The sequence below is a fragment of the Poromitra crassiceps genome, assembly GCF_964638095.1.
Source record: "Poromitra crassiceps genome assembly, chromosome: 20".
In the NCBI taxonomy this organism is placed as follows: domain Eukaryota; kingdom Metazoa; phylum Chordata; class Actinopteri; order Beryciformes; family Melamphaidae; genus Poromitra; species Poromitra crassiceps.
Genome location: NC_139637.1, coordinates 8,070,609 through 8,098,515, shown reverse-complemented (window position 1 = coordinate 8,098,515; position 27,907 = coordinate 8,070,609). Strand labels below are relative to the sequence as shown.

Below are 27,907 nucleotides of genomic sequence, written 5' to 3'. Positions count from 1 at the left end.
ATGTGTTCTCCAGAGTCCACCAGGAGAGGTCAGAGGGTCCCAGTGGTCAGTCTGTCCAGGAGCTTCAAACAGCCCTAGACTCCATATTTATGGTGTGTAAATGTACAACACATTTTACTGCAGCTACTGAATTACAAAACAACTACTCTGGTCTTATAACAGTCTGTTGTTGTTGTTGTTGTTGTTGTTGTTGTTTCTCCTCTAGTCTCTCCCAAGACTCAAATATTACGTTGCATACTACACAAATGAGTCTGTGCCACTTCACAGCCACTGCTGGGGTTTGAGGGCGGGTCTAGGCGGGTTGAAATTGAATGAGTGACAGGTCATAGGACCAATGAGAGAGCGGCTCGAAAAATGGGCTGCGCCTCCCGTGCAGAGCCATGTAGATATAAGAGTCCCGACATCTCCATTCACTCCAATGGACCAGTTTTTTACTCTCAAGAGTTCCAGGAATTAAGGTCCTGGATTAAGCAGCACTGCCGAGTTGCAGCAAAATAGACAGTTTGTGTTGTACTCTGAAAGGGTTTTTTCCCCCTTGAATCAAATTGTACATTATCAGCTTTATTTTAGCATGCAAAAGTAGCGCCAGACCCATTCCTGGCTGTTCATCGGCTAATGAGTCTCACATTTTGGTCCTCCGCTGACGCCACTCTCTCTCTAGTCTAGAGGACACTACTCCCGTGTCGTCTGATCGCAGATTGCAAAGTCGTTACTGAGTCGTGGAGACTGAATCCACCACTGGCCAATCACTGGCCAAGTGAACGGTTCACTTCCGTCCCCAGCTGGCTGAGGGGAGTGTCCCAGACCCAGAGAGAGATCTGCAGCATGCAGTAACGTAGTGTATCAGCGTAACAACTCTCATGGGTCTGGCGTTGAGACTATTTCTCCCCAAACCCTGTTCCATCAGGAAGTCTCTTGCCTACTTCCTGGTCATTATTGTAGATAAGAATTTGTTCTTAACTAACCTCTTCCCTGGTAAAATAAAGAGTGTTGGTTGACGAGGTCTTCATGCTGCACTCTTTAGACCAGTGGATCTGATGTTATTACAGTATTATTATTTTTCAGAATGTTTAATTCAAATGTTATTCTGTTGCAGCTGCTTGAGGAGAACATTGTCACTTTTGTGAAGAAAGAGCTGAAGAGAGTCCAGCTGGTTCTGAGTCCAGATTACCCAGAATGCTTAGAGTGTCCGAGGGAGGAGGAGGAGGCTTTTCTAAACATCACACTGCTCTTCCTGAGGAGAATGAAGCAGGAGGAGCTGGCTGACTCTCTGCACAGCAGTAAGAGGCTTTAACAGCTTTAACATGATGGAGGGAGGAAGTGGTGGGAAAATGGGAGATATATGATTAGTTAAATATAGACATTTCTCCAGAAAGATTGATTCAATTCCAGATTGCAAAATAATATTCACAATCCTCATGAATCATCAGCTAAAATCATTGATTTATTCATGTGGGTGTATAATGCTGAACACAGTATTATTTAAGAACAAATGCCACCACAGATGCATTTCACATTGGGTAGCACACACAGTCAGGACCTGTTTGTCCACCAGTGATGAGCAGAATAGATGCCATGTGGTTAGGAAAAGTATGCATTCACAGATTAATATTTACACTTCTCATATTTACAGCAACATCCACTGATTGATGTAATTTGTACTTTCAGAAACTCTTGCTGGAGTGTGCCAACGTAATCACAAATCCAGTCTGAAGGAGAAGTTCCAGTGTCTGTTTGAGGGGATTGCTAAAGCAGGAAACCCAGCACTTCTGAATCAGACCTACACAGAGCATTACCTCACAGAGGGAGGGAGTGGAGATGTCAATGATGAACATGAGGTGAGACAGATTGAAGCAGCATCCAGGAAACCAGTGAGACCGGAAACAATAATCAAAAGTGAAGACATCTTTAAACCCTTACCTGGAAGAGATGAACCAACCAGAACATTGATGACAAAGGGAGTGGCTGGCATTGGGAAAACAGTCTTAACACAGAAGTTCACTCTGGACTGGGCTGAAGACAAAGCCAACCAGGATATACAGTTCACATTTCCATTCACTTTCCGAGAGCTGAATCTGCTGAAAGGGAAAAAGTACAGTTTGGTGAAACTTCTTCATCACTTCTTTCCTGAGACCAAAGGAATCTTCAGATTTGACAAGTTCCAAGTTGTGTTCATCTTTGACGGTGTGGATGAGTGTCGACTTCCTCTGGACTTCCAGAACAACAGGATTGTGACTGATGTTACAGAGTCAACCTCGGTGGACGTGCTGCTGACAAACCTTATCAAGGGGAAACTGCTTCCCGCTGCTCGCCTCTGGATGACCACACGACCGGCAGCAGCCAAGCAGATCCCTCCTGAGTGCATTGACATGGTAACAGAGGTGAGAGGCTTCACTGACTCACAGAAGGATGAGTACTTCAGGAAGAGATTCAGAGATGAGGAGCAGGCCAGCAGAATCATTTCCCACATCAAGACTTCACGAACCCTCCACATCATGTGCCACATACCAGTGTTTTGTTGGATCACTGCTACAGTTCTGGAGCTTGTCTTGAAAACCAGAGAGAAAAGAGACATGCCCAAGACCCTGACTGAGATGTACATCCACTTCCTGCTGGTTCAGTCCAAACAGGCGGATGTCAAGTATCATGGGAGTGCTGAAACAGATCCAATCTGGAATACAGAGAGCAGGAAGATGATTCTCTCTCTGGGAAAACTGGCTTTTGAGGAGCTAGAGAGAGGCAACCTAATCTTCTATGAAGCCGACCTGAGAAAGTGTAACATTGATATCAGAGCAGCCTCAGTGTACTCAGGAGTGTTCACACAGATCTTTAAAGAGGAGCGTGGGCTGAACGAGGACACTGTGTTCTGCTTTGTCCATCTGAGCATTCAGGAGTTTCTGGCTGCAGTTTATGTCTTTCTGTCCTTCATCAACACTGGTGTCAATCTCCTGTCAGAAAGTCAATCAACATCCTGGTGGTCAACACTATCAAGAGACAAATCTAAACTAAGACACCTCTACCAGAGTGCTGTGGACAAGGCCTTACAGAGTCCAAATGGACACCTGGACTTGTTCCTCCGCTTCCTCCTGGGTCTTTCACTAGAGACCAATCAGACTCTCCTAAGAGGCCTGCTGACACAGACAGGAAGTAGTTTGAAGACCAATCAGAAAACGGTCCATTACATCCAGAAGAAGATCAAGGTGAATCCCTCTTCAGAGAAAAGCATCAATCTGTTCCACTGTCTGAATGAGCTGAATGACCGTTCTCTAGTGGAGGAGATCCAACAGCACCTGAGTTCAGGAAGTCTCTCCACAGCCAGACTCTCCCCTGCTCAGTGGTCAGCTCTGGTCTTCATCTTACTGTCATCAGAAAAAGAGCTTGATGTGTTTGACCTGAAGAAATACTCTGCTTTAGAGGAGGCTCTCCTGGGGCTGCTGCCGCTGGTCAAAGCCTCCAATAAATCTCTGTAGGTGCATGCATAACTGGATGTCTTCAATATGAAATGCAATATACAGAAAAAACTATTTTCAAATTTCTTGTTCATGGCTAATTCTTCCCCAGGTTGAGTGGCTGTAAGCTGTCAGAGAGAAGCTGTGAAGCTCTGGCCTCAGTTTTCAGCTCCCAGTCCTCTAGTCTGCGAGAGCTGGACCTGAGTAACAATGACTTGGAAGATCCAGGTGTGAAGCTGCTCTCTGCTGGACTGGAGAGTCCACACTGTAGACTGGATAGTCTCAGGTCAGTATCCCTTAAGCCCATGCTACACCAATCAAACCTTCTCCAACAAACACAGACAAACACAGATGTTTGTTTGGTGCCCCGTTGCTGGCTGTCGTTGTTTGGAATTGTTTGGAGATGTTTGGTCAGATTCAACATATTCAATCCTTTATAGAGGTCTTCACTCGGGTATTACACATAATGATAGAATAGATAGTGATAGAATCGGACCCGACCCGGACCCCAATTGATCATAATAAATATGGACCCGGACCCGTACGGGTCTCGGGTCGGGTCCCAGGTCCTAGGATCCGAGTAGCCCCGTGAAGACCTCTATAAAGGATTGAATATGTTGATCAGCGCTGATCACGAGAGAAATGTATGAAAACACAGCGCGCGCAGAGGAGGCTCTCCTGGGGCTGCTGCCGCTGGTCAAAGCCTCCAATAAATCTCTGTAGGTGCATGCATAACTGGATGTCTTCAATATGAAATGCAATATACAGAAAAAACTATTTTCAAATTTCTTGTTCATGGCTAATTCTTCCCCAGGTTGAGTGGCTGTAAGCTGTCAGAGAGAAGCTGTGAAGCTCTGGCCTCAGTTTTCAGCTCCCAGTCCTCTAGTCTGCGAGAGCTGGACCTGAGTAACAATGACTTGGAAGATCCAGGTGTGAAGCTGCTCTCTGCTGGACTGGAGAGTCCACACTGTAGACTGGATAGTCTCAGGTCAGTATCCCTTAAGCCCATGGTACACCAATCAAACCTTCTCCAACAAACACAGACAAACACAGATGTTTGTTTGGTGCCCCGTTGCTGGCTGTCGTTGTTTGGAATTGTTTGGAGATGTTTGGTCAGATTCAACATATTCAATCCTTTATAGAGGTCTTCACAGGTCTACTCGGGTATTACACATAATGATAGAATAGATAGTGATAGAATCGGACCCGACCCGGACCCCAATTGATCATAATAAATATGGACCCGGACCCGTATGGGTCTCGGGTCGGGTCCCAGGTCCTAGGATCCGAGTAGCCCCGTGAAGACCTCTATAAAGGATTGAATATGTTGATCAGCGCTGATCACGAGAGAAATGTATGAAAACACAGCGCGCGCAGAGGAGGCTCTCCTGGGGCTGCTGCCGCTGGTCAAAGCCTCCAATAAATCTCTGTAGGTGCATGCATAACTTGATGTCTTTAATATGAAATGCAATATACAGAAAAAACTATTTTCAAATTTCTTGTTTATGGCTAATTCTTCCCCAGGTTGAGTGGCTGTAAGCTGTCAAAGAGAAGCTGTGAAGCTCTGGCCTTAGTTCTCAGCTCCCAGTCCTCTAGTCTGCGAGAGCTGGACCTGAGTAACAATGACTTGGAAGATCCAGGTGTGAAGCTGCTCTGTGCTGGACTGGAGAGTCCACACTGTAGACTGGAGAGTCTCAGGTCAGTATCCCTTAAGCCCATGGTACACCAATCAAACCTTCTCCAACAAACACAAACACAGATGTTTGTTTGGTGCCCCATTGCTGGCTGTCATTGTTTGGAGATGTTTGGTCAGATTCAACATGTTCAATCCTTTATAGAGGTCTTCACAGGTCTACTCGGGTATTACACATAATGATAGAATAGATAGTGATAGAATCGGACTCGACCCGGACCCTAATTGATCATAACACCGGCACCGGTGACCCCTGTTTCAATCCACGGAGTCAGTGTGGACATCATGGAGGACTACAAGTACCTTGGCGTATACATTGACAATAAACTGGACTGGGCTAAGAACACTGAAGCACTCTACAAGAAGGGGCAAAGCCGTCTCTACTTCCTGAGACGGTTGAGGTCCTTCAACGTCTGCCGGACCATGCTGAGGATTTTCTATGAGTCGGTGGTGGCCAGTGCCTTCCTGTATGCTATCGTGTCCTGGGGCAGCAGGCTGAAGGCAGCGGACGCCAACAGACTCAACAAACTGAACCAACAAACTGGCCAGGGACATTGTGGGGCTGGAGCTGAGCTCTCTGACAGCGGTGTCGGAGAAGAGAATGCTGACCAGGCTACGCTCCGTCATGAACAATGACTCTCACCCACTCCACGGCGTGCTGGTCAAACACAGGAGTACGTTCAGTGAGAGGCTGATCCCACTCAGATGCACCACAGAGAGGCACAGGAAATAATTCCTGCCTGTGAAGTAGCCGGCGTCCCGTGTTGTGCACAACCACGCTCTGACGTATGTGTGCGCATCTGCGGGACAGGTCTACCTGAGATCGTGAGGATTACTTTTTCTTTTCTTCTCTTTTTACATGGAAAACACTGCATTCTGGCGGGCAATGATCTAACGCAGTAACGCAGCCTTTCTTGGATTAATAACTGTAATATAATTACTGTTTTGGAAATTGTAACGCCTTATATTACTTTGTTACTGGAAAAGTAAGTAATTACAGTAACACGTCCAACACTGTTTATATTTCATCGCGTGGTCAGTACACAAGTCACAACATGTACATGTGAGTGTTTCTGGCGCTGTTAGAATTTGTATTTTGGGTGACTGAACGGCAATACCATAAGCCGCTTTCAGACATGCCTTGGAATTCGGGAGTTACAGTATCTAGAGGGCATCCGGATGGCGGTGTATGTATGTATGAACACATTTTGGTGAGCTATGCGAGCTCCCGTGACCCTCCTATTATCCGGAGGTAAGACAACCTCGAGCCCTTGTATCAGGGAAGGATTGTCCCCCCCCCCCCCCTCCCCCCCTCAAGAGCTCCGTGAAGTAGCCAGCTCAGTGAGTGCATGAGGAGAGGGAGAGAGACAGAAAGCCAGCGTGGCAGATTATTATTATACTGTATGTGAATGAGCGAGCAAAAAAAACATCATGCCGTTTCAGTTTTTCCAAATGAAGCTCGAACCTGCTCCGTGTGTGTCAGCCAACAGGCTACATGTTGCTGGATTGAAATGCTCATGGCTTTGATCTTATTTCATTTCTGCATAGCTTCGCACAGCACACACATTTAATTAGCATTTTTGGACGCGAGGGTCGTCCTGCTTCCCAGTATTGGACATTGCTAGGTAGGGTATCTGGATCTGGTTGCGTTCATGCCTTTGATTTAATGTTTACACAGCATTTGTGAAGATTCACGTGTAGAACCGCAAATTCCAAGTAGCGTCAAGTCAGGCAGTATAAACGGAAACTTCAGGGTATAACCTTCGCAATAATAGCAATTAAATGAAGTAAATGCACGTGTAATGTTTTTTTGTGTGTGTTATCCGAAAGATACAGAACAGAGATAAACTGGAAGAATATCTGCTCCCTTCGAAAAGTCAATTTTAACCCGTAGTGAGTCGACCGTTCTGATTTCTTGTTACTAAGCAATACAACATTGATTTTATTTTGAAGGTAAAAACGTCTAGCTTCCTGTATTCTGTATAATTCTAGTGGGGTTGACGCATTTTAGGACTGAACATAGCAAAGACCTGTTTTATTTTTAGCGCTTGAGACTCGAGGAAATCGATGCATCTGGGCGTGAGTTGTAGGGTTGTTTAATTAATTACTAACGTTATGCGCAAACGATTATATGCCGTGAACGTTAGCAGTTATCGCCCATTATCTATTTTTAGCAACTTGTTTTCAGACTCTGCATGTCATGATAGTTTGTTGAATGTCAATGCGATTCACTTAAAGCAGCTACGAGCAAGATTTTCAATTGTTATTAAACAGTCTGAATGTAATATTGATGCATCACATCTTACCCTATAATAGTAGCTGAGACCAAAGCCTTGTGAATCGGAGATTGCTCTCTTGATGATTATAGAGTCTGTGTCTGTCTTCCGGCGGGCCGGATAGACCAGGAAGTGAAATGAAACGTTTTACGGCAGCTGCCTGCCTTCAACCGTTTCGCTCTTCCTAGCAACATACCATAAACAAGGAGAACGCCATGCTCGCTACATCCAGGGGCTTGCTACTCTCGCGAACATCTCTCGTTATATTCTAACAGTTTGTTTGGAAGTAATTTTGTTATTTTGTGGTTATGGCCGAAGTGGCTGCCGCAAACCGTTTCATTTCACTTCCTGATCTGCCCCGGCCGCAGACAGACTAATCATCAAGACAACACTGGCCGATTCACTCGGTGTTCAAGCGAGACTACTCTGTGTTGGTCTCGTCTACTATTAGAGGTAAGATGTGAGGCATCGATATTAAAATTAGACTGTTTAATAACAATTGAAAACCTTGCTCGTAGCTGCTTTAAGGCTATGCTCAGACAGTGAAGTACAGCTGTGTGGTCAGTTTTCACAACTCCCCATTGTGTGGTCATGTCCAAATTCCCCCCACCCCCACCCCCTCTCTACTTTACACCCTACTTTACATGCTCCACATGTATGAAAGCAACATGCCTCATGTCTGAAAGGGTACACTTCACATATCCCCCGGGTCAGGCTCAGGGCAAGGGAATTGGAGGAATAACACTCCAACCTGACAGGAGGAACTAAATACAGTACCAGCAACAATTGTGCAGCCTACACATTTGAGGCCATAGAGACCTCCCAGGAAGCTACAGGATGAGGAACCAAATAAATTTAACTGAGCAAAATATCTCAATAACAAAAAACAATGTCTGACTCAGAGAAATGGAGAGAAATCAATATCATCATTCAAACCAGGGAAGGTGGTTGATTTTAGGGTTACAATCCAAAAAGTTTCTCTTTGGAGGAGATGTTTGAGTCTATCCCCTCCTCTGGCAGATTTGGGGATGACTTTTATTGCCATGAAATGCCATGCATTTCAGTGTTGGGCCTCTACCCTGATGAAGGCTCTCTGTAGCTGAAACGCGTTGGTCTTTTTAATTGTGTAAGATTTAGCCATGCCACAATAAAGGCTTTTAAACTTTTCTACCTGAAACAGAGTAGCCTTGGATTTTTCAAGTTTTTCCTGTACTCTACTCAATTTTTTTACTTTTACAAGGATCCAACTTGAACTTTTTCTCATGCTTCTCTCCACCCTCACCAAAGAGCACCTGTTTCAGTGATTTTACTAAGGACCCACGCAGCGGTTCCTCATCCCTTCTGTTAAATAAAGTTTGACTGAGCTCCAGCTAAATTGTCAAGTATTGCAGCCTGCTTGCCACCCAGGCACTTACTATATGTAGCCTACTTAATTTATATGATCTAAATGTAACCAAACAGGTTGGCTTTGTGCACACAGGATAAGTAGGTTAATTTTCTTTTGGAGAGAGATCCTTTATTGATTTGTTTGGGAAGAGGGTTTACTCTGAACAAATTTGAGAACTGAACTGAATTGAAGAAACTGAATTTCTACCTTTTGCTGTACAGTACCTTCAATACACTGGATATTGGGATTGCATTCTCACTCTGATTATGTAAGGGTTAATGCACGACGAGGTGTCCATTATCAGAAATTATTGGACGACGTGGAGGCGTAAACCGTCCGAGGCGAAGCCGCGAAGTCCAATCATTTCTGATAATGGACACCTCGAAGTGCATTAACCCGCTTATATCATGGTCACTTGCCAAAGAAACAAAACAAGACCATTCATTTATATTTCCATGCATTTTGCAATCAAAATCTAGTTTTCATAACCTTGAATATGAGTTGAGAACCGGCGAGACAAAATAGTCCTCTCGGCTGCTCAAGATTAGGCTATCATTGGATAAAATGGCTGCTTAGTGCCTGCACCTGGCACAATTCTAAAGTCAAGCTAACTAATAATTTAGCCAATTGTATGTAACATACGAAATAAAAACAAACGGCAATGTCTAAGAATGCAACGCCATGTAACTGGCTCGTTAATTCTCGCATTCCAGGAAATTACGTTAACGTCTGCGGGTCTTATAGACGTAAATGGCTCGCGCTGCACTCGGAGGAGACTGAAAACCATCAGCTTTCTATGTTGGAGTCCAGGTATGTTTTGTGCAAGGACGTCTCTCAGTGTGTTGCTGTTAACTGCCCATTTCGTTGTTTTCTTTTTGTTGATCTCGTCTTTTTCCTCTTCGACTTGATTTGTATCAGTGATAGAGGCAGCGGGCGCTCTCCCAGAGCGCCTGGCTGCTGCTTGCTGCAAGTTGTAAACAGAGGGTTTGACAGTTGACAGCTGAGAGCCCGGCTTCTGTCAGCTGACCAGAACAAAAATCAGATTTCTAAATAGCCGTTATTTTAATAAACTGAGCACTCAGGGGTAATCTAAATAGTTACTTTGACTGACTATTTTTTTTTCTAAACTTATAAAAGTGCCATAATTAATGGTGGTATAGCTCTGTCGTGGTCGTAATCCTGGCGCATTGATATGAACGGTGAACAGACCATTTAGCTAGGTGTACATTATCACTGTACATTATCACAAATTAATGGACACCTTGCAGCCAATCAGAATCGAGTATTCACCCAGACCATGGTATAATTAAGCAATATATCACGAGAGCAAGTGTGTTGTGGAGAATATATCCCGCTGATAAGCTGTTATCCCACGAGGCCGCAGGCCGAGTGGGATAACAACTTATCTGCGGGATATATTCCACAACACCACGCAGCTCGAGTGCTATATTGCTTTTATAAAACGGTTTCCAAGTATAATAATATAATAATAATAATACTATAAGTCCGACTGGCATTTTATTCTGATAGAGTCAGTTGAAACACTACTGTAAGGCGGGACCTCTAGCAAGAAGATAGACGTGCGGGTGATTTGATTGGATCGTTCTGGAGACTGAAGTCGACATTGGCCAATCCTGGCGCTTGCTGAGAGCTTTTGCGAAGCCCGACACCAGAGCCGTAAGCCGACACCAAGTAACGTTACGTCTTATTTAGAAATGCGGGGTTAAGAGTGAGGGCGCGCGAGAGAGGGGTTAAGACATTAGCCCGCGTCTATTCTTGTACAAAACATCATTTTCTGCGAAGTATTAGTAAAGTTATAAGCGAAGATCGATTCACAAGGATCTGAAAGTTGTCTCCGCCATTTTGTTTTTGAGGTACTTTTAGTAAGAGAGTTGCGCCATCATGCGTCCATAATGACTCATTGTAAGGACTAGTGACCCTCCATACAGCAGATCAGGAGAAAGCTGTTTGGCTCGAGCACAGCGCTACCTTTTAGTAAGAGAGTTGCCATGGCAACCAATAACCCATGGCCATGGGTTATTGAACTCGGTTACTGGAATTATACAATGGCTGTGAACCAATCAGATTGCTTGATTTGAGAGAGCCGTTTTATAATGCTTGTTAACATTAACATTAACAGCTTGGTGGTTCAAAAAGTGGCGCCCGGGCAAAGCAAGTTGAGTACATTACATTACGTTATTTGGCAGACACTTTTATCCAAAGCGACTTACAATAACACATTTTTGTCAGCAATAGAGCAATCAACTATGCAACACAGTCTATGACAACTACAACTTCTGAAGGAATAGTGGTAAAGTTAAGTTAGTAAGTAGTTAGTAAGTTTTTTTTTTTGTTTTTTTTGGGAGAGAGAGAAAGAAGTGAGTTTCAAGAAGGGCCCAGATGGAGCCTGAAAAGGTGTGTCTTTAGTCTTGAGCCTGACCAGAGATTGTAAGTACAGGGGGGCTGTCTGGTGTACTGCCCTGTAGGCCAGACCAGTGTTTTTAATTTAATGCATGCCGAGATCGGAAGCCAGTGAAGGTCATGGAAGAGGGGAGTGACATGAGATAATTTTAGGTTGGTTGAAAACCAAACGGGCTGCAGCGTTCTGAATGAGCTGAAGCGGTCGGATGTCAGAGGCAGGAAGGCCGGCCAGAAGCACGTTGCAGTAGTCCAGGCGGGAGATGATAAGTGAGTTGTGTCGCTTCCCTGGTGAGAAACAAGCGGATTTTGCGGATGTTGTACAAAGCCCTAGAGGAGCGTGCTGTCGCAGCAATGTAGGGCGAGCAAGACAGCTGGTTGTCAATGATCACCCCAAGGTTTTTAGCTGCTTGGGATGAAAGTACAGTGGTATTGTCAATGGAGATGGAGAGGTCTGCTAGAGGGCAGTCTTTCCCTGGGAGGAAGAGTAACTCAGTCTTACCTATCAGTCTTAGTATTACTGCTTTAGCCCATAGCATACCAATCAAACATTCCCCAACAACTGCCAGCATTGTTGTTGTGCTTTAACCTGATCAACAGATGGCCATTTACATCCTGCTTTACATACAGATTACTATCATTTACATCCTGCTTTACATACAGATTACTATCAGCAGACAAACACCTGTGGGTGATTTTCTCTGTCCATGTATTTTTTTAAACCAGGTGTGATACCAACATTTAGCCTTTCATAGCCCCTGTGAATGACTTTCCATGAGGGCATTTCATTCTTTCCACTCTGTGCTGCCTCAGTTGTTGAAACCTGAAAAAGCAGAAAGGACTTCTAATATTCTGTCGGACAGTGAGTAGGGAACTCTCAAACTGCAGCACATAACCACAGAGCTGACCAGCCAACTGTATGAGGCAGTAACCGTTTTGCTAGAATTTGACGGCATTATCACAACTAATTTCACAGTAGGCTACTAATCAAATCTGACATAGATTCATTTGTGTGTGTGTGTGTGTGTGTGTGTGTGTGTGTGTGTGCAGTTTGTCAGGCTGTCTGCTTACAGAGAAAGGCTGTGCCTCTCTGGCCTCAGCTCTGAGCTCCAACCCCTCCCATGTGAGAGAGCTGGACCTGAGCTGCAATCATCCAGGAGGCCCAGGATTGGAGCTGCTCTCTGCTGGACTGGAGGATCCACACTGGAGACTGGACTCTCTCAGGTATATATTTAAAAAGCATCACCCTCCCCTATTTCCTCCAGTGACCCCTTCCATAAATAACGAACGGTCCCTATTATATGGAAAACCCTTCATAGGGAAGGTTTTGTTTCTGTCATCAAATAGAATACTCTGGTCTGACTTTGTTTGCCCCACAGTGTGGACCATGGTGGAGTCCAGAGGTTGAAACCAGGAATGAGGAAGTGTAAGTGTGTATCTCCTTAATAAATGCACGACCGTCTGTCTGTATGTTCTCTGTTTATCACACATCTCGAGAGCCGTTCGTCCGATCGACTTCAAACTTGCCGAGTGTGTTTCTGAGACACTGAGAAAATGCAGTGTTGAATAGTGCAAATTAGACACGTGACATGTTCAATATTAATACTTTTAGACAAGATTTTTACTATAAGCACCGCCCCACTGGGATGCGCTGGTGAGCAACCAGCGAGCCGGAAGCTGTGTGGCGCTGGCGGAGCTTAATAATATATGTGAAATTTGTGGACCTATAGGAGGTAAATCTGTGCATGGATTTTATTTTCTCCAGCGGATATCTTAAGGCAACACACCACCAAAACTTCAAAAGACAAAGAATGCCGACTGTTGCATCACCTCACATCTCCTGTGTCACGGCCAAAAATGTGCACTTGAACACACTGCAAAGACAACAGTCAACTAGTATAGCACGTACGTTACTGTGACTGCATGAGACCATAGTCAAGTCAAGTTTATTTGTATAGCCCTAATTCACAAGCATGTCTCAGAGAAAATATGTCTAGCTAATTCTAGCTGACACAACAGTAGCAATTACAGTAGTAAGGAAAACACATTGAACAATCATATGATAGAGAAATATAGAAAATATAGAAATATAGAATAGAAAGGGTGCTATGCTTTAGGGTAGAATGGGTGCTATGCTTTAGAATAGTGGGGGAGGAGAGATCAGGAGAGGGAGGAGGTGGGGAGTGTGCAGGGGAGGGAGAGCAGGGGGAATGTGAGAGGAGAGAGCAGGAAAGTGATGAGGTCAATTTCCCACATGAATGGGAAATGTGGGGGAGGAGAGAGCCGGGAAGGGGAGGAGAGAGCAGGGAAGGGGAGGAGGTGGGGAAGGGAGAAAGAGGACAGAGCAGCGAAGGGGAGAAGAGAGCAGGGAAGGGGAGGAGGTGGGGAAGGGAGAAAGAGGAGAGAGCAGAAGAGGGGAGGAGGGAGGGAGAGCGGGGGATGTGGGGGAGGAGAGAGCAGGGAAAGGGAGAAGGTGGGGAGGGAATGAGAAATGTCGGGGAGGAGAGAGCAGGGAAGGAGAGGTGTGGAAGGAGCAGGGGAAGGGGGAAAGAGAAAGATAATGGGTGCCATGGTATAGAATAGAATGGGTGCCATGCTTTATAATACTGGGGGGGGATAGTTCAGGAAAGGGAGGAGGTGGGGAGGGAGAGCAGGGGGAGTATGAGAGAGAGTATGAGGAGAGAACAGGGAAAGGAGGGGATGCCATGCTTTAGAGTAGAATGAGTGGCATGCTTTAGAGTGTGAGAGAGGAGAGAGCAGGAAAAGGGGGGAGCAAATCAGACAATCTGACTACTCTAGCCATTAACCAGAACTAACTAGAACACAGGAAATCTAGCTAATCTACAGCCTAGTCTGCCCTGTCCTATTCTGCTCTAGTCTGATTTTAGCCTGAACACTATAACAGGTCTACAGCCTACAGTTAGGCTGTAGCTAATCTATCGCCTAACCTAAGCTATTCTAACCTACCGGCAACCCTCTACCAGTGATGGAGAGCACCGATGCCCCCCACCCCGGCCCCCGCCCCCACACACATAAGGCGTGGGAGAGAAAGCCAGGCCGGGACACAGCGCCCCCCCCCCCCCCCCTCACCCCCAGTGCGCACCATGGATTGCCTCAGTGACTTGTTGGCTGAGGAGGAACCTTGTGAGGGCCGATGTACTGTAGGGGCCCAACTATGGACCCCCTCTGGGGACCCCCCTCCGGGACAGGCTGAGAAGATGCCGGGCTAACCATTTACAGAGTTTCACATTATAGAAATAAAATTTACAAAAGAACAGAAAATTGAAAATGTAAATAGGAGTCCAACAAAAGCAATATGAAAATGTAGTCTTTAAATGATCCTAAGATCAGGGAAGAAAGTTGAAAGTGTAAAAAGGTAGATTCCAAAAAGAAATAGAAAATTGAGTCTTTAAGTGTTAGTAAGTTCAGGGAATACTACTGTAGCTAATTAGCAAGGTGAAAAGGGGGAAAATGATCAGGAGTTCCACGAGGGTGATCTGAGGGATCCATGAGTCCGCATTGGTGGCATCGACCGAGATGAGAGGAGGGGAGGATAGGGGTCGGTGGTGATGATGAGGCCGGGGAAGGGGGGGAGGCGAAGGAGTAGTGGGCAGATGGGCCAGAGTGACGACAGGTGGCCAGGACGATGACGATCGGAACGAGGGCTGCGGTGGTGGTCGACGGGCAGGCGGGGGTGCAAGTCAGGCCAGTGAAGGACACCTGAGGAGGAGAGAGAGAAGAGGGGAGAGCCAGTACGAAGGAATCTGCGCAGAGGTGGAACTAAGTTTGGCAGCTAATAATTTCCTGCCTATACTGCTGGGACAACTGATACTATACTACAAAATCAAGTCTAGATTTATACTGATACTGCTGGCTTGAGACAGCCCGCTCAGCAGTTCAGGACTGAGTTTATTCAGCGGATATTAGATATTCTGTCCATACTACTAGGATGACTAATACTATACTGCTAATTCAGGTCTAGGTAGTCTAGGTCTAAGTTTATACTGATACTGCTGGCTTGAGATAGCCCGCTCAGCAGTTCAGGACTAAGTTTATTCAGCAGCTATTAGATTTTTTATCTAAGCTACTGGGTCGACTGATGCCATATTATTAAAGGTCCCAATTCGTGCAGCTGTAACCTCTTAAAAACGTGTGTCTCTGGTCCATAAAACGATGATTCTGGATTAATTTGTCGAAAATATAGCAACCCCGTTTGTTGTGACGGAGTTGTCCCTTCCTCATCTCGTTGCGTCCCAAGAATGGTCTGTTTCTATAATATATTCAGAACTAACAGTTCCCATTGGCCGCTGAGGGAGAGCCCGCCCCAGGATCCCAGCGGTCAATCAGATTAGCGTCTGTGGACCAGCACGCTAGGTTGTGTCCACAACTAACGTTAGCAACGCTACGCTAAAGAGGACATCTCAAAATGCCTAGACTTACCGAATGCACCTCCGCAGTTGCTGGATCACGTACAGTTGGCGTCGCTCCAGCTAGAAGTGTTAATTTTGTGGCTATAGACAAAATGGTGCAGGTAGCTTGTGTGAGAGAGACCCACGCAGTATGCTTGAGGACCATCGTGACGTCCCAATAGCCCGTCTGGGGAACAGAGCGTTAGGGGGCGTGGCTTGAAGGAGACTGCAGGGGGAAGCTGGATAGGGACAAATCCAACTGTGGCAGTTCTGAGCTTGTGACCACTCATTACAGGGAGGGATGACAGCAGTATATATGCATTTACAAGTAAAAACAGCTTTTGCACGGAATGGGACCTTTAAATTAGGTCTAAGTCTAAATTTATACTGATATTGCTGGCTTGAGACAGCCCGCTCAGCAATTCAGGATTATATATACTCAACAGCTAATAAATGTTTCCAGAGAATGACACTATCAAACACAACCATATGATTGGGAAAATAAATGGGTTTTGAGTGTAGTTTTGAAGATTTCAATAGAGCCAGCTTCCCTAACTGACCGTAGGACTGTGCATATAAACCAGATAGATGAAACAAAGCAGTGTTTGCCAATATCTGATAAAAAATAGTTGCAAATGGCCCTGCTGTTGTCAGGCCTTGCCTGGTCTTTTGCTTGTGAAAGAAGAAAGGAAGAAGTAGATGCATAAATATAAGGAGAAGCTGAACTAAATGTGTCATGTCATACAGGCTCAAAGGGCTTTCCTGAAGCCCATGCTGTTGTGAAGATTTGGAGTGACATCACTGATGACATTACTCAGGCCCACCTACTTAGCCATCACCACTGAGTGACATCACTGATGATATTACTCAGGCCCACCTACTTAGCCATCACCACTGAGTGACATCATAGTTGTCATAGCCAGCTTTTGTCCTATATCACTTGAAAGTTGCTCATTAAATAGACTCCTCCGACATAATAAACTTAATGACCTGATCTGTCAGAGGACCTATCGAGGACTGTTCTGCTTCTTTTACAACAGCGCCTCCAGTCATTATGTTGCAGTGGAACAAACTGTTAGGCTTTGCTTCTTATCAATGTAAGCTCTTTGGCACAGCGTGTGCACGTGTACGTTTTCATAGAACATAAAAGGTGAAACAGTGAGGAGTAACTGACAGGAGGGGGGCTTTAAAACCCCCATCAGTAACTTTTTCACCTTAATATAACAGCTTTTTAGTCATTGAAGATGGTCCAGTGTATTCTAAGAGGGAGAATGACGCCTCTATTGGTCACACAGCGCCCTCCAAAGGCCTCTCCTGGCACTAAGCATTTTGTGCCTGCGTACCGCGCATGCGCTGTACAGCGGAAGCGCTGTATTCAGTAAAACAAGGAAGTAACTCGGTGCGGATTTGATACGAAAATGATGTTTCACGTAACTATGGATTATTATTTCATCATGTGGTGAGTACCCGATGTCACATGTACATAGAGCTTTCTGGCGCTGTGTTTTGTTGACTTTGAATGGCGATACTGATACAGACTATTGCACCCAGAGGGCGCAGTTTCCCCAATAGCAAAACTTGGAAAAGTTGCTGAATGGGGCTTTAAAGTCGAGCTGAACCCAAAAATAACTTTTCTTTTATTTTAGTTCAAATACCTGGGTATGCAGTGCACCTATGTATGCCAAAGAAAATCACAACAATCTAATTTCTCTAGTTTTTCACACTTTTTCACATCAAAAGTTCATTTTTCAAGATTTCATTCATAACCGTAAACTAAAGTTTGCTGAAGTCACATAGTACTATAACATTTCTACCCCATTTCATCCAATCATATCACGACATGGCAGCTGTCAATCAAATCTTCATTTCAGCATAATTTTCTCTTCTAAATGAAGGAGAAAATGGCGCCTAGTGCCTGTCATCTGGCAGAATTCCTATCCCATAAACTAACTACTAACTTGGCCATTTGTATGTTGATATACACAATAAAGAAAACGGTTATGCCTAAGAATGCAAAGAAATGTAACTGGCTCGTTAAAACTCGCATTCCAGGAATATTGTATTTACCACAATAGCATTAATGGCGCGTGCCTGAGAGCCTGGTTGTCAGGGGTCGCACCTCGGAGATTCCAGGCCGACGGGCTGCACTCTCCGCTCCGGCAGCTGGCTGCCTGCGGCTCACTGAGCTCCACTCAACCACTAAACCTCGCGTCACCAGGCTCTTCCCGAGGAGAGCGCCACAACATGCTGAATCCCACTCGATTTGGGGGTGGAACACGCCAGGATTGGCCAAAGCCCAATCCAGTCCCCAGAATTGTCAAATAAAATCATCGACATGCTACTATGACCCGCCTCTCAACCTGTCATCTCAGACAAGTTATGTTTTCAGTCTGAAACGGACTCTGACCCACGCGTCACTTGGGCTCCGAACGGGTTTGGGTTTAAGCACCACAGACACACTGTCAACCCCTATAGGAATATTATATGGATATTAACACCCTCAGGTCACAGACACACTGTCAACCCCTATAGGAATATTATAGGGATATTAACACCCTCAGGTCACAGACACACTGTCAACCCCTATAGGAATATTATAGGGATATTAACACCCTCAGGTCACAGACACACTGTCAACCCCTATAGGAATATTATAGGGATATTAACACCCTCAGGTCACAGACACACTGTCAACCCCTATAGGAATATTATAGGGATATTAACACCCTCAGGTCACAGACACACTGTCAACCCCTATAGGAATATTATAGGGATATTAACACCCTCAGGTCACAGACACACTGTCAACCCCTATATGAATATTATAGGGATATTAACACCCTCAGGTCACAGACACACTGTCAACCCCTATAGGAATATTATATGGATATTAACACCCTCAGGTCACAGACACACTGTCAACCCCTATAGGAATATTATAGGGATATTAACACCCTGGGGCCAGTTGCACCAACTGGTCTTACACTGGTCTTAAGCTAAGTTGGTCGTAACTTTACGACCTAACAGCTACGCCGGTTGCACCAAGACGGCTTAAGCCTTCTTTTCACTACGACCAGGCATAACTCTTACGCCTGGTCAGGAGGAGGCGTAGCACCACACAGAGATCTCCGTGTCTTATCAGCGGAGACCTTTTTGAGTCCTTACCGTCATCGTCGTAACACAGCCAGTTCTCCGTCTTTGAAGCATGATGTTAGATTACAACGAACTAGTTGTGTGGCTTAGCCTTCCCAAATGTTGCCGTTACTTTTTTAGAATTTAATACATAGAATTGGGAACGTTACATTCAATTTCATTCAGACTGTCTGTCTGGCTCAATCGCCGCCATTTTTCCCCCGGAGCGAGGGAGGGTGGGAGGAGTGTAATGTAGTGATGCACTTACAGTAGTGGCTGAGAGAGCGTAGTGGCACAGTGACGCTCCAAGCAGGTCGCGAGGCACATTTTTGCAACATCATCCAATCAGGGTGCATTCCCTGGCAATTCACATGGACGCGCATTGCTACGACCAGCATAGTTAAGACCAGACGTAAGCCGTGTTGGTGCAACAGGCATAAATCCACTCTAAAGACTGGTCTTAACTAAGATCGACGTAGGAGTTACGACCAGGCATAGTTAACTCATTGAGTGCCAAGGACGTCGATCGACGTCAAAGTAAATAGTGACGTAGAGTGCCAAGGACGTCGATCGACGTCAAATGCGTTTTTTGACGGTGGGACGTGGATCAAAGCCTTCTGCATCTCCTGTACAAATATTGTAGCTATTGGATGTGTATAACCTATTTTACAGACCCATTAGGTGGCGACAGTGCTCTCCAGATTAGAGGAAGGTCCGGGAAACAGCAGGAAAAAGCCCCGTGATCAAAGAGAAACCGCTCATGCTGCAGCCAGAGCCATATAGATTGCTCTGGCTGCAATCTGACATTGGCTGCGAACAGCAGTCAATCCGCGCACACAACTCAGCCCCTCTGTCTCTGCTGTATAGTTTCTCCACACGATTAGCCGCCAGAAAGGCAGCACCCAACGCCGAAGGGCCAAACCTTTCCCTGCAGTCCGGTGTGGCTTTTCCCTGTCGCGCTGGGAACCGCCGCACAAAAACGGAGCACTCCGAAAATAGACTGGGTGCGTGTTAGGCTGTGTGTTAGTGTGGGGAGGAGTTTGCAGCTGAGGGGGGGGGGAGGGGGGTGGGGCACGCAGTGCACCACACAACTACACCACGTCACTACATCAGAAAATATTATAGCTTCAGACTCAGTGAATGTGCTTGAAATGCTGCATTTCAAAAAAGGCGGAATAACTCAGCTTCTAATTTGAAATGTGTCTTTTTGCTCAAAACAGCCTATCTTCTCCGGCTCATAACTAAAGAACGGAAAATGGGATCAATAAACTTTTTTTTGCAGATGATAGAAGAGAGTCTCATCGTTCTTTGTGCGTGTTCGGTGTTTACATAGTAATATCACACAATATTCTGTGGGCCTCGAGAAATCACTGAAAAACGCTCTGAAACTCTGGCACTGGGAGCGTCCGTTCTCCAAAAGTGGCTGGCACTCAATGAGTTAAGACCACTTGGTGCAACCGGCCCCTGAGGTCTAAGGGTATTTTTTTGGCACTGAACGTCACCAAAGTTACATCGGGCGATGTCACTTTCGTGACACAAAACTAGTCAAGTCAAGTCAAGTCATTTATTTATAAAGCACATTTAAAAACTCAAGAGCCAACCAAAGTGCTGTACAGTCAAAAGCATAAAAATACAGGATAATGCAACACAGAGGACAATGCAGCACAGAGGACAATACAACACAAACACAATACATCACATAGGACCGAGGGGACAAAACAGTGGGGAAGGGGCAGGATAAATTACAAGGGAGTGTGTGAGTTAGGGGGTGGGAGAGTCAGGGTTTATTGAAGGCTAGGGAGTAAAAGTGTGTTTTTTATCTAGACTTAAATGTTTCCAGCGAGGGAGCAGATCTAATCTCCTGGGGAAGCTGGTTCCACAGCTTGGGGGCCACAGCCGAGAAAGAGCGATCGCCCCTCGTTTTGAGTCTGGTGCGGGGGGGGACCAGCCGAGCCTGGGAGGAGGATCTTAGAGACCTGGGTGCTGAGTGGGGGGTTAGCAGCTCTGTAATGTAGGGGGGTGCTGCACCCGATAAAGCCTTAAAGGCCAGGAGGAGGATTTTAAAGTTTATCCTAAATGGGACTGGGAGCCAGTGTAGGGAGGCTAGAACTGGGGTGATGTGCTCTCTTTTTCTGGTGCCGGTAAGAAATCTAGCTGCAGAGTGTTGGACCATTTGGAGGCGGGACATGGCTGCTTGACTAATGCCGGTGTAGAGAGCATTGCAGTAGTCAAGGCGTGATGTGATGAAAGCATGGGTTACTCTTTCCAGGTCAACGGGTGAAAGAATTGGTTTTATTTTAGAGATGTTTTGCAGTTGGAAAAAGCAGGATTTAACGACAGCATTTACCTGTCGGTCGAATTTGAGCTCTGGGTCGAAAATTACACCCAGGCTCTTGACGTGGGGCTTGAGGTGGGTGGAAAGTTGTCCTAAGCTGTTTGAGAGTGTCTTGGTGGAGGAGGGGGGGCCGAACAAAATTATCTCAGTTTTGTTCTCGTTGAGCTGTAGGAAGTTGTGGGCCATCCAGCATTTTATGTCCTTGAGACAATCCTTAAGGGAGTCCAGGTTAGCTGTGTCAGAAGGATTGAGAGGAAGGTAAATTTGAGTGTCATCGGCATAAAAATGGTAAGAGATATTGTGTTTCTGGAAGATTTCGGCCAGGGGGAGCATGTAAATAGAGAAGAGTAATGGGGCCAGAATGGAACCTTGGGGGACCCCATATGGTAGGCTAGCTGTGGGGGAGGAGAATCCACCCAAACTGACTGAAAAGGAGCGGTCGCTCAGGTAGGAAGCAAACCAGTTTAAGGCTGACCCCCTGACACCGAGCCTGTGTTCAAGACGATCGACCAGGGTGGAGTGGTCGACCGTGTCGAACGCGGCGGAGAGGTCCAGGAGGAGGAGCATGGCACAGCTACCTGAGTCGATGGTGAGAAGGAGATCGTTGTAGATTTTGACCAGGGCTGTCTCAGTGCTATGGCCTGCCCTGAAACCTGACTGGAATTTATCTAGGAAGCTGTTGTGATGTAAGAAGGGGGTAAATTGTTCCAGGACAGCCTTTTCTAAAATCTTTGAAATTAAGGGTAGCTTGGATATGGGTCTATAGTTGCTAAAGAGAGCAGGGTCCAGGTTGGGTTTCTTGAGGAGTGGCTCGACCAAGGCGTGCTTAAGGGAGGCGGGAACAGAACCAGAGTTCAGAGAGCTGTTTATAATGGACAAAATACTGGGGCCTACTATGTCCATGGAGTCTTTTAGGAGACGGGTAGGGAGAGCATCAAGGGGGGATGTGACAGTCCTCATGCCGGCCACCAACTCTCTGAGAGTGGTTAGAGAGATGGGTTGGAAGTTAGTCAAAAGAGCCGGGCAGGAGGGCTGGGTAGGAGAGGGGCAGGGGAGGGGGGCTGGGTGGGAGGGGGGGGTGGGCAGGAGGGCTGGGTAGGAGAGGGGCAGGGGAGGGGGGCTGGGTGGGAGGGGGGGGGGTGGGCAGGAGGGCTGGTTAGGAGGGGGGGTAGGAGGGGGCGCCGGGCAGAGGGGCTGGGTGGAAGGGGGGGGCGGGCTGGAGGGGGGGCCATGTAGGAGGGCTGGCTACGATGGGGGGCCGGGCTGGGGGGCTGGGAAAGAGGGGGGGTGGGGGTGGACGGTGAGATGGCTGCTCTGATGGTTTCCACCTTCCTAATGAAGAAGTTTAGGAATTCTTCACATTTAGAGGGGGAGGCATCAGGACAGGGGGCGGGGGGGGGGGGAGGTGAAAGAATTTATGGTCGAAAAAAGGACTCTGGGGTTATGGCAATTTTTGCTAATCACTTCTGAGAAGTGCTTTTCTCTCGCCACCTTAACTGCCTCTTGGTATTGTTTGAGGTGAACTTTGAGGATGTCATAGTGGATCTGCAGTTTATTGTGTTTCCACCTGCGCTCAGCTTGCCTGCACCGTCTCCTTAAAACTCTGGTGTTGTCTTCAAGCCAGGGCTGAGATCTAGGTTTAGGCTTTTTAAATTTAAGGGGGGCGACAGAGTCAAGTATGGAGGAGCAGGAGGAGTGTCTCAGTGCTATGCTCAGCAGGAGAGGCCTCAATACTGCAGGTGTTAGGGGCAGTTATGTAGGCAGCACAAAATCTACTGGCAGTGGAGGGGTTAATGAGGCGAGAGGAACGCGGGGGGATAATAGCTTTTGAAGTGGGGACAAAACAAAGAGCATCAAATGAAAAGAAAAGAAAAAAAATGCAATTCCATCGAGGGCCACACCGCATGCGTGGGCCGTATTTTGCCCATGTGTGGCTAAATCAAATCGTGACTGACAGACACCACACGCATCCATCTAGGCAATTTTATCTAGGCAATTTTATTATAGGATATATAACATACTTGATTATCAGGCGGCCTGATAATCTAGTTTGCTGGTATTATGCTGTGTGTGTGTGTGTGTGTGTGTGTGTGTAAGGTATCGGTAGGTGGCACTATGCCGAATTGCATGAAATCTGGCACTGAAATCCGTGAGGTCCCCCTCAGCGCATTCCCCGAGTGTGAAGTCGATTCTCGAGATAAACAAAATTTGTGTTGCCAGTAGGTGGCGCTATGCCAATTGCACGAAATTCAGCACTGCACTCTATCAGGTCCCCCTAAGCCACACATGGGCAAAATACGGCCCACGCATGCGGTGTGGCCCTCGATGGAATTGCATTTTTTTTCTTTTCTTTTTCTTTTTTTCTTTTTTACAGTGCACCTGAACACAACATGCAAGATACCCGCTGAATAAGTGTCCAAATGTTCATGTCATTCTGGGCAATACTCAAAGAAAAACAAAACCACCCCCAAAAACTCAATAAAAGGCAGAATTATGTTAATAAATCTCATCTGCTACAGCCATTTGATTTGTATCACTATTATATCAGAATAGGGAGACTGCTGTGAAAATCAGGAGTGTTGGTAGGTATAATCTCCAATGTGTGGCCCTTCACTTACTTGATGTAAGCCAGTATGGCCCTCAGGAAAAACATGTTTCTGTGTTTGCCAGTAGGTGGTGCTATGCCGAATAGCATGAAACTTGACGTAAGGTGTGTGTGTGGGGGGGTGAGGTGTGTGTGGGGGGGTGAGGTGTCTGTGTGTGTGTGGGGGGTGGGGTGTCTGTGTGTGTGTGTGTGTGGGGGGGGGTGATGTGTGTGTGTGTGGGGTGAGGTGTCTGTGTGTGTGTGGGGGGGGGGGTGAGCTGTCTGTGTGTGGGGGGTGAGGTGTGTGGGGGGGTGATGTGTGTGGGGTGAGGTGTCTGTGTGTGTGTGGGGGGGGTGAGGTGTGTGTGTGGGGGGGGGGGGTGAGGTGTCTGTGTGTGTGTGTGTGTGGGGGGAGGGTGAGGTGTATGTGTGTGTGTGTGTGGGGGGGGTGAGGTGTGTGTGTGTGTCTGGGGGGGTGAGCTGTCTGTGTGTGTGTGTGTGGGGGGGGGGGAAGGTGAGGTGTGTGGGGTGAGGTGTCTGTGTGTGTGTGGGGGGGTGAGGTGTCTGTGTTTGTGTGTGGGGGGGGGTGAGGTGTGTGTGTCTGGGGGGGTGAGGTGTCTGTGTGTGTGTGTGTGTGGGGGGGGGGGGTGAGCTGTCTGTGTGTGGGGGGTGAGGTGTGTGGGGTGAGGTGTCTGTGTGTGTGTGTGTGGGGGGTGAGGTGTGTGTGTGTGTGGGGGGGGTGAGCTGTCTGTGTGTGGGGGGTGAGGTGTGTGGGGGGGTGAGGTGTGTGGGGTGAGGTGTCTGTGTGTGTGTGTGTGGGGGGTGAGGTGTGTGTGTGTGGGGGGGTGAGGTGTCTGTGTGTGTGTGTGTGGGGGGGGGGTGAGCTGTGTGTGTGTGTGTGGGGGGGGGGGGTGAGGTGTGTGGGGTGAGGTGTATGTGTGTGTGTGTGGGGGTGGGGGGTGAGGTGTGTGTGTGTGTCTGGGGGGGTGAGCTGTCTGTGTGTGTGGGGGGGGGGAGGTGAGGTGTGTGGGGTGAGGTGTCTGTGTGTGTGTGGGGGGGTGAGGTGTCTGTGTGTGTGTGGGGGGGGGGGTGAGGTGTGTGTGTCTGGGGGGGTGAGGTGTCTGTGTGTGTGTGTGTGGGGGGGTGAGGTATGTGTGTGTGGGGGGGGTGAGGTGTGTGTGTGTCTGGGGGGGTGAGGTGTCTGTGTGTGTGTGTGTGTGTGTGGGGCGGGGGTGAGGTGTCTGTGTGTGTGTGTGGGGGGGGGGGGGTGAGGTGTGTGTGTGTCTGGGGGGGTGAGGTGTGTGTGTGTGTGTGGGGGGGGGGTGAGGTGTGTGTGTGTCTGGGGGGGTGAGGTGTCTGTGTGTGTGTGTGTGGGGGGGGTGAGGTGTGTGTGTGTCTGGGGGGTGAGGTGTCTGTGTGTGTGTGGGGGGGGGGTGAGGTGTGTGTGTGTCTGGGGGGGGGGTGAGGTGTGTGTGTGTGTGGGGGGGGGTGAGGTGTCTGGGGGGGTGAGGTGTCTGTGTGTGGGGGGGGTGAGGTGTGTGTGTGTCTGGGGGGGTGAGGTGTCTGTGTGTGTGTGGGGGGGTGATGTGTGTGTGTGTGTGGGGGGGTGAGGTGTGTGTGTGTGTGTGGGGGGAAAATGAGCTGTCTGTGCGTGTGGTGTGTGTGTGTGTGTGGGGGGGGGTGAGGTGTCTGTGTGTGGGGGGGGTGAGGTGTGTGTGTGTCTGGGGGGGTGAGGTGTCTGTGTGTGTGTGGGGGGGGTGATGTGTGTGTGTGTGTGGGGGGGTGATGTGTGTGTGTGTGTGTGTGTGTGGGGGGGGGGTGATGTGTGTGTGTGTGTGGTGTGTGTGTGTGTGCGTGTGTGGTGTGTGTGTGTGTGTGTGTGCGTGTGTGTGTGTGTGTCTGTGTGTCTGTCTGTCCTACTCTGGTATGAACATGAGAAAAGGCAGATTGAAGTAGAGTTTGGACTTGAACATGTTTGACTATATAAATGATATCAATGGTGTTAAAAGCAGTGTTATGCTTTGACAGAAACATCAGAATAGCCTCCTTTGTTTCAGCTAAATAAAGTATTAAACAGTCAACTGCTGACATGGAAAGTCCCTCACAGCAGCTTGTGACATCTCTTCATTCAGTCCTGCTGTGAATGAAGATGATGGCTGATAGAATGTGTCACCATGAAAGTGTGAAGAAATTAAAGTTCAAAGTGTTCATAAATCAACAGATAATAAACAGCTCTATTAGAATCAAAAGAGTTTCTGTATTGAGTCTTGTTCTCTCATCAGATGGCTGTGAACTCACACTGGACCAAAACACAGCATACAGACACCTCCTCCTGTCTCAAGACAACAGAAGGGTGACGTGGGTGAGAGAGGAGCAGCCATATCCTGATCACACAGAGAGATTTGACAGCAAGGATCAGCTGCTGTGTAGAGATGGTCTGACTGGTCGCTGTTATTGGGAGGTGAAGAGTAAAGGAACGGTTCTTATAGGAGTGACTTACAGAGGAATCAGCAGGAGAGGAGGGGGTCATGACAGCTGGCTTGGAGGGAATGAAAAGTCCTGGAGTCTGTTCTGCTCTGATGCTGGTTACTCTGCCCTGGACAATAACAGAGACACAGACATACCTCTCCCCTCCTCTCGCTCTAACAGAGTCGCAGTGTATCTTGACTGGCCTGCTGGCTCTCTGTCCTTCTACAACGTTTCCTCTGACAAACTGATTCATCTCCACACGTTTAACTGCACCTTCACTGAACCTCTGTACCCTGGGTTCTATCTGAATGAAGGTGCCTCAGTGTCTCTGTGTTAGATAGAGGAGTGTGAGAGAAACACACTGTGACCAAACACAGCTGCTGACATGATGCTTCACTCTGTACAGGATCACACACACACACACACACACACACACACAGTCTGTTGTTGATGATTGACAGGTTAAAATCTCTTTCTTTTGGACCTTTGTTATGTTTGTATTTTATTCATGTCACCAAACTAAACATCTCTCATGTTTCCAACAATTTAAGGTTAAATTCACATTGTTTGATCGTGTTGCTTTCAAACATTTGATTCTATACTTTTTATATAACTTTGACTTAACATGTGATTACAATGTTCCTCAAATCAAATCATATCTTGTTGATATGAGGTCATGAAGAGATGAGTGTGTAGTGTGCATATAAGTGTCAACATCTGCCATTAAACAAATCTGACCCATTCTGCTTATTTCACTATTATTTAATACAAAACGTGTGTGTGTGTGTGTGTGCGTGCGTGCGTGCGTCTGCGCGCGCTCGTCTGTGTGTGTGCAGCTGTGGCTGAAATCATCCTGATTCATTTGCTGATTGTTGTGGTGAAAACTGTTAGTTTGATGATTTGAGGAGTCAAATGATTTCAGTTAACTTCCAACATGTTGCCACAGCACAGCTGAGCCTCTACACCTCATCTCTAACTGTTTCATATCAAGATTAGAGACACATTTACAACGTTTTGCAATGCGTCCATTCTTCTGTCTAGCGCTTGATATTCACGTGTGTGGTTGTTGATTGGTCAGATTTACAAGTGACCCACGGCCACCACACAAACCGCATTCTGATAGGCTGTTGACACCCCCCACCCCCGCAATGAGCGCCAAAGTGGTTTGGTCCATCCACTCTGTTTTTTTCCCACACTCGGCAGTTTAAACTGCAGCGCGCGACTCTGTGTGTGTGTGTGTGTGTGTGTGTGTGTGTGTGTGTGTGTGTGTGTGTGTGTGTGTGTGTGTGTGTGAGAGAGCTCTCTAGGGAGGGAGAAGTGAAGCTGTGGGGTCATGTGACAATAACAATGGGCGTGGTAAACTATATACAGTTGGAATCAAAGTTTCCTGCATGTTGGTTTTGTATAATGATCTAGTCAGTTGTTTCTCTGGACACATTGATGTACGTGTGTCTGTATTGTAGAGATAACAGAGAAACTGTCATCAAAACAGTCATTCTTCTACATCTATTTGTGTTCACTTCTTGGATATTTAATTTATTTAACAATTCATCAGTTTGCTTGGGACCACCTGGAACCCCCACAAAGACCCCTGGTGGTCCCCCCGGACCTCACATTGAGAACCACTGATCTGGATTAAATTAAATTAAAAGAGAAACCTTAATTAGGGAAACTAAAATAACAAAACATGACTACACAGTAAATGAGTAAATGTGTAGTTATGTGATGTCTGTCTGTCAGCATCACAGTCTCTCA

At 46.9% G+C, this 27,907-nt stretch overlaps 1 protein-coding gene across 1 annotated transcript; it reads left to right on the top strand.

The window, feature by feature from the left end:
* LOC310794818 (NLR family CARD domain-containing protein 3-like) lies at positions 1-26,704 on the top strand (the record flags this gene model as incomplete). The annotated part of the gene is made up of 8 exons (XM_083656873.1): positions 1-28; positions 1,669-3,466; positions 3,562-3,735; positions 4,264-4,437; positions 4,974-5,147; positions 12,274-12,447; positions 12,603-12,649; positions 25,966-26,704. The coding sequence occupies 8 exons, from the start codon at positions 1-3 to the stop codon at positions 26,487-26,489; spliced, it is 3,093 nt and encodes a 1,030-aa protein (XP_083512999.1). The 3' UTR covers positions 26,490-26,704.
* Positions 26,705-27,907: the final 1,203 nt, after the last annotated feature.